The sequence below is a fragment of the Zingiber officinale genome, chromosome 6B, assembly GCF_018446385.1.
Source record: "Zingiber officinale cultivar Zhangliang chromosome 6B, Zo_v1.1, whole genome shotgun sequence".
NCBI lineage: Eukaryota > Viridiplantae > Streptophyta > Magnoliopsida > Zingiberales > Zingiberaceae > Zingiber > Zingiber officinale.
Window position 1 is genome coordinate 51733273 of NC_055996.1, and position 7403 is coordinate 51740675.

Sequence of the window (7403 nt, forward strand, 5' to 3'; positions counted from 1 at the left end):
GAATCCAAGTTAACAATTATTGCTAACTCGACTAGGAATCCTCTACAACGAAGATCAATTCCTACACTATACCTCAACCACAGTCGCTGTGGCTCAATAGTAAGGATCGTTGCTGCTGAAGTTTTAAAGCTTTGCTGCTAAAATCCACCGCACAGATTCTGTCTAGAACAGGATCAAGAATGAAACAACTCTTAGTTGGGAACGATTTACACTGTTCTGATCAAGAACAGAAGATGCAAAATCGACATCCCAAACTTACCTCAACCGGAACCTAGAACACAGAGGAAGGGCTCGGCCGAACCTAAACTAGGCATGGCACAGTAAGGGGAGAAGTGGTGCTCTGCCGTGGGGAGGAAGCCGAAGCAGAAAGGGTGTCGTGGGATGAGGTTAGGGCAAAGAGACGGAGTCGCTGTGGTGGCTTCGTGCAGGAAGGAAGCTCGGCTTGGTCATGAGGTGGTCGGCAATGGCGTCGGGCTGGCTAGGGCACAGAGGAAACTCGGCCAAGGAGTCTCGGTAGCGGCAGCGCTAGGGCACAGGCGACGCTACTCCGGTCTAGAGAGGGCAGCGGCGTCGGCAGGGTTGTGGAGGGGCGGCGATGTTGGCTCTTTGAGTTGCGGTCGGCGGTGGATCTAGGGCACGGCTGGCGCAAGCGTCGCCAGCGCTTGGGAGATGAGAAGAAGATGTGGCGGTGGAGGAAACTGTCGTGGCCGGCAGTTAGGGCAAAGAGGAGAAGGCTTCGGGCGTGAGGAGGAGAAACTGCGGCTCGGGTGCGTGAGGGAGAGAAGAAACGGCGAGGAAGAGAGAAAATAAAGAAAAAGAAAAAGAAAAAGAAAAAGAAAAGTAAAAGGAAAAGAAAATAAAACTTTTCCTTATTAAAACTGGGTAGCCTAAACAGGCTTTTCCGGGCCCCATTTTTGTCCCCGTTAACTCGTCCATACGAGCTCCGAAAAATTCTCGAAAAATTTCTAAAAATTTCAAAAAATTCCCTTATTAATATTCGCCTATTTTCGGTATTTTACATTCTCCCCTACTAATAAAAATTTGGTCCCCAAATTTCGTTATCTACCATCAGCAAGTACTAACAACAGGTAAAGAGTATAAATGCTGAACGGTAAATAAATCACATACCTCAAGTGAAAAGATGGGGATAACGAGCTTGGATCGTATCCTCGAGCTCCCAAGTAGCCTCCTCGTCTGAATGATGCTGCCATCCGACTTTAACCAGCCGGATAGTCTTGTTCTGCAACTGACGCTCTTTTCGGTCGAGAATCCGTACCGGAACCTCCTCATATGTAATGTCAGGCTGAACTGGAATTGGAATATCTGTCAGCACATGCGTCGGGTCAGGCACGTATCTCCGCAGCATAGATACGTGGAATACATCGTGGACGCCTGCCAGGGACGGTGGTAGTGCCAGCCGGTAAGCTACTGCTCCGATCCTCTCCAAGATCTCAAAAGGGCCAATATACCGCGGAGCCAGCTTACCTCTGAGGCTAAATCTCTTCACCCCTTTCGTGGGTAAAACTCGCAGAAATACATGGTCGCCAACAGAGAACTCTAGTGGTCTGCGTCTCCGATCAGCATAACTTTTCTGGCGGTCCTGCGTCTCTGACATCCTCCGTCTGATAGTACGGACCAACTCTGCATTTTGCTGAACTCTATGAGGTCCCAACAACTGGGCCTCTCCAACCTCATCCTAGAGAACGGGTGTCCGACAAGGTCTACCATGAAACGCCTCAAACGGTGCCATCTGGATAGCCGAATGAAAGCTGTTGTTGTAAGCAAACTCTACTAACGGCAGATGGTCCTCCCAACTGCCTCCAAAATCCATAACACATGACCTCAGCAGGTCCTCTAAAGTCTGAATGGTCCGCTCTGACTGTCCATCTGTCTGTGGATGGAAGGCTGTACTGAAATGGAGCTGTGTGCCCAAGGCCTGCTGCAGACTCTGCCAGAAACGTGACGTAAACTGTGGATCTCTATCCGAAATGATACTCAATAGAACACCATGTAATCTGATGATCTCTCGGCAATACAGATCTGCCAATCGGTCCAGGGAATTAGTCCTCCGGATCGCTAAGAAGTGCGCGGATTTGGTTAATCGATCAACGATTACCCAAATCGCGTCATGACCTCGTCATGTCCTAGGCAATCCCACCACAAAGTCCATAGTGATATGTTCCCATTTTCACTCAGGAAGAGGAATCCGCTGAAGTAACCCGGCAGGTCTCTGATGCTCAGCCTTCACCTGCTGACAGACAAGACATCTAGCTACAAAATCCGCGATGTCTTTCTTCATACCGTTCCACCAGTAGGAACGCCTCAAATCCCTATACATGCGAGTCCCGCCTGGATGGATCGCAAATCGAGAGCGATGAGCCTCCTGAAGTAACTCCTGTAAGACCGGATGAGACTGAGGTACACACAATCTTCCTCGGAAGTATATAATACCCTCCTCGTCTCGTGTAAACTCGGTCTGCTGTCCGGAAGCTATCTGACTACTAATGAACTGCAAATGCTGATCACCAGCCTGGGCCTCTCGGATACTCGTCCTAATCGACGACTGAGCAACCATGGTAACAAGAATACCCTGCTCTGTCTGTCCCTGCTCCTCAAGGTCTAACTCAGAGAAACCCTGAATCAAGTCTGTGACCACAACTCGGTGGCAAGCTAAAGTCCCTCTAGACTTTCGGTTAAGTGCATCGGCAACCACATTAGCTTTCCCCGGGTGGTAGCTAATGGTACAATCATAATCCTTCAGGAACTCTATCCATCTCCTCTATCGGAGATTAGGTTCCCTCTAAGTAAAAAGTTATTTGAGACTCTTATGAACTATGAAAATCTCCAATGTAATGCCGTATAAATAATGCCGCCAAAGCTTCAAAGCAAAGATGATGACGGCTAGCTCCAGATCATGTACAGGACAGTTCTTCTCATACTCCTTCAACTGACTAGAAGCATAGGAAACTACTCTATCGTGCTGCATCAGAACAGCGCTCAAACCCTGAATAGATGCGTCGGTGTAGAGGACATATCCATCTTCTCCAGAAGGTAAAACCAAAAATCGAAGCCAACACTAGTCTCCGCTTCAGCTCCTAGAAGCTGGTCTTGCATTCCACAGTCCAAGTAAACTTCACGTCTTTCATGATCAGGCGTGTAAGTAACATAGCAATCCGTGAGAAACCCTCAACGTATCTCCGGAAATATCGAGCCAAACTAAGGAAGTTGCAAGCCTCTTCTATAGACTCTGTCTACTCCCAACGGTAATTACCTCGATCTCCTGTGAAACCACGGTATACTCCTACTGATGACCGTGTGTCTCAAACATCTCACAGAAGACACCCAAAACACGCACTACTGATCTTCGCATATAGATGTTCTCGTAGAAACATCTCTAGGTCTATGCAAAGGTGGTGCACGTGACTCACCTCGGATCCGTAATAAATCACAACATCGTCAACAAAGACAATGGAAATTGATCCAAACATCCTAGACATACCAAAATCATCGAGTTCCTGGAAACATCTAAGGCTCTGTAAGCCCTAATGATAAAACCAAAATACATAATGTCCGTATCACAGACATTCCTAACCATAAGATCCTCAACAATAAACAGATCTGATCACCAACGATATATAATCACCAAAGAATAGATCCTCCAGTGTGAGAGCAATGCTCCATCACACGAAATACCACATATGTGGGAGCAACGCTCTACCACAAATAATCCGAAATATGTATCCACAATAAACATGGGAGCAATGCTCCGCTGTAAGCAATCCGCAATATGTGGGAGCTACGCTCCACCACAAACAGCCCAAAATATGTGGGAGCTACGCTCTACCACAAACAAACCTAAGTGCCCAAGGCACCTAACTATCTAGCCAGAGACTACATGGGGTCGCTCTACCACAGATCACTGTGGGTAGCCTAGGGTATCACAATCCAGTAATCAAATCAAACCCATCATCAACTCTATCCACATCGTAGTGAGTCACCCACTGATCAGAAAATTACACTACAAGAAAATTGGGATTCTACAACACTTAAACGACAACGCTTTTTATAAAAAACGTTGTCTATTTTTTTTTTAACAACGCTTTTAGTGAAAAGCGTTATCTATTTCATTATTTTCTTATTAATAGACAACGCTTTTCTAAAAACCGTTGTCTATTAGTGATTTTTACGGGTCAAAGACAACGCTTCATAAAAAGCGTTGTCTATTAGCTTTTTTTTTAGTATCTACGACAACGCTTTTTAAAAAGTATTGTCTATTGTTAAATTCTCATCTAAATCTTGATTAATACAAACCGTTGGATCTAAGTAAGGAGTAGAAAACCCGAACCCTTCTCCCAACTCCTATCTTCCGATCGTTTTTTATCCCGAACCCTTCTCCCAACTCCTCATCTCACGCGGCCTTCTCCATCCAACTCCTCTCCGGCAAACCCCTCTCTGGCGAACCCCTCTCCGCGAACCACTCCTCCAAACTCCTCTCCGTCAAGACCGCGGGATTAATCTCTTTGCCTCCGTCGCCTCATTCACGCTTCCTTCACACTGCCCAATCTCTTTGATTCGTGGGATTAATCTCTTACCCGTCCGATATCGAGCAGTTCTTCCTTTTGCTTCAACGAGCGAATGCGAAGAGGTTTCCTTTTGAACTCTCTGGCGGAACGCGAGCATCCCGCGAGAACGTTGCTTCGATTCGTGGGTATCCAGTCCTATCTCCGGCTTCCGGCCTTCGTTCACGCAAGGCACTCGATATCTGAAGCCCTCTGGATCGTTGGTTCTGCTAGAGAGATCTCTAAGTTTTTTTGTCCTAGATTTGTTTTAGAATTTAGATCTCGCTTCTGGATCCCTTCTGAACCTGTTCGGATCGATCCTTTTCTGGAGATTTGCCTTCCGTTCTGGTTTGCTTCTGTTTTTTTTTTCCTGTTGCTGTTTGAGCCTCGTGCAGTAGCTTTTAGCTCCGGTTACAACCATAGTGGCGTTTACGTTTGCCCGTTGGAGTTGGGTTTGATGTGGTGATTTTTCTTTCCGCCGTTGGTGGACTAGCCCTCGCATCTCTACAATCCTTACTCTGCGTCGATGGCGATCCAGCAACAGGAGGTTAAGCTCTTTAATCGCTGGTCGTTCGACGATGTCGAGGTTAGAACTCTCACTCCGTGGTGTTTCCGCAGCCTGTTGCTCTTAGCACCTGCGTTGACCATGTGAATCTCATGATGTTATTTAGCACGTATGATCTGCTTTAAGGTTGATTTTCGATATTTTTAGGCCTTATCTGCCATTTTTTTAAAATATAATCTTTGCATGATGTGTTAGTAATACTTGGAATTTTAGATAACCAGTTCATGCTTTGAGAGAGCTAGGATTTTTCAGTATGCACAAATGAAAAATACGGCCTTTATTATCTATCAGTTCACAGATTTTTGTGGAGTACTTATTGATTTACCGGCAATAGCTTGTACAAGCGCTGATTACCCAACTTTTCCTATGCTTTATTTTACCAGCAACAGATTGCACAGAGGTAAGATTATAGTAGCCGACCAAACATGGCTCCATGATCGAGCAAACAGTGAACTTTGATTTATCATCATACTGTATCTAAATTGCAATATGCCTATAAAGAGCAAATACTGGATAAATTATGCTTGTTTAAATTTATTTGCACACTTTTTAGTTGAATTATAGTATGCAACACATCTTTCAATCCACATAGTCATAAAATGGAGATGTTCTCCTATTATTTACTCCAGCAAGATTAGATTAATCTTCTGCTAACTCCAGGTCAGTGACATGTCTCTTGCTGATTACATCGCTATGACTCCTCCAAAACATGATACATACCTTCCTCAAACTGCTGGAAGATATTCTGCTAAGAGGTTCCGCAAGGCTCAGTGCCCAACTATTGAAAGACTTACCAATTCTTTGATGATGCATGGTCGGAACAATGGAAAGAAGCTTATGGCTGTCTGCATAATTAAACATGCTATGGAAATTATTCATTTGCTTACTGATGCAAATCCAATCCAAATTGTGGTTGATGCGATCATTAACAGGTAATTGAATTTTAAACTTGAATCTCATTGCAAGGATGGGTAATGAGGCATACTACATTTCACTTCTCAACCTTGTTTCAGAAAAACTTTTAAGACTAACCCAAGGCAACTATCTAATAAATAAAGATGGAAACATTGTGTACTAGTTATGCATATCAAAATGATTTTTTTTTTTTGCTTTGATTTCAGGATTGCATGTTAATCTCACTTGAGTGTGCTTGAAACTTGTATATTATTTTTATTAGCATAAACATTATATTATGTTAATCTCACTTGAGTGTCGTCGGTGCGCAAAGGGAGCACGCCGCGCTCATGTAAGCCCAGAGGAAGTTTCAGATCGCCCACTACGGGAGGACTCCGGCCAAGATCGAGGAGTTGGCGGGTTCTATTGAGTGTCCCGACATTGCCATGAGCACCTCCCAAGAAGAGAAGAAGTGCAACTTCATAACACTGAGTTCAAGTACCAAAAGAGGGCTTTTACAAATTACAATAAACTCAAAGAAAAATTAGGGCAAATTACTAATTGTTCCATCCTTTTACTAATGTATACACAGATCCTGTGTATGTTGCTTATCATGATGAGGAATGGGGAGTTCCAGTTCATGATGACATGTGATTACTTCCATAAATTTCTTCATCTTATCTACACAAATTTCAACTAAATTTACATGTTGACAAGATTCAGATGGATAAACTTGCAGGGTATTGTTTGAGTTGCTTGTTCTAACAGGAGCTCAAGTGGGGATGGACTGGACTACTATACTGAAGAAGAGGAATGAATTCAGGTTAGAACTAATGCTAGAAACAGTTTTTATTCAGAGGAAAGTACTTGTTTCGAACAATTTAGAATCTTGAAAGAAATGTTGTGTGGCAGGGTGGCATTTGCTGAATTTGATGCAGAGTCTGTCTCCAAGTTCACAGAGAAGCAGATGGTTTCCATCAGTGTGGAACTGAAGCTGGATTTAGGAAGAGTTAGAGGAATATCACTATCTACTTTGAAACAGAATTAGTGTTAATTTTGATATTTACTAGCTTCTTATGTAATTAAATACTAATATTACTTCAATGTCAGAATTCTATTATTTTGGTTTGAGTTTGAAATCATTAGCTGAGTTTATTATATATAAAATTTGAATCTAGACATGGTAAAAGAAAAATAATAGTTTCGTAAATATAAAAATAATTTTTTTAAAAATTTTTCTTTAAAACGACAACGCTTTTAAAGCATTGCAAAAAGTGTTGTCTTTGTAAAAAAACAACAACGCTTTTAAAGCGTTGTAATAGCGTTGTCTTCGCTAAAAACGACAACGCTTTAAAAGCGTTGTCTTCACTACAAACGACAACGCT

General features: G+C 43.3%; 1 protein-coding gene and 1 long non-coding RNA gene across 2 annotated transcripts; both read left to right on the plus strand.

Annotated features, from left to right (window-relative positions):
• Positions 1–4955: 4955 nt before the first annotated feature.
• On the plus strand, positions 4956–6246 carry LOC121990163 (40S ribosomal protein S5-like). The gene is made up of 2 exons (XM_042544365.1): positions 4956–5145; positions 5785–6246. The coding sequence occupies exons 1-2, from the start codon at positions 5086–5088 to the stop codon at positions 6058–6060; spliced, it is 336 nt and encodes a 111-aa protein (XP_042400299.1). The 5' UTR covers positions 4956–5085; the 3' UTR covers positions 6061–6246.
• Positions 6247–6767: 521 nt separating this feature from the next.
• LOC121990164 lies at positions 6768–7145 on the plus strand. The gene is made up of 2 exons (XR_006114490.1): positions 6768–6841; positions 6931–7145. It is a non-coding gene; the product is annotated as an uncharacterized LOC121990164 (long non-coding RNA).
• Positions 7146–7403: the final 258 nt, after the last annotated feature.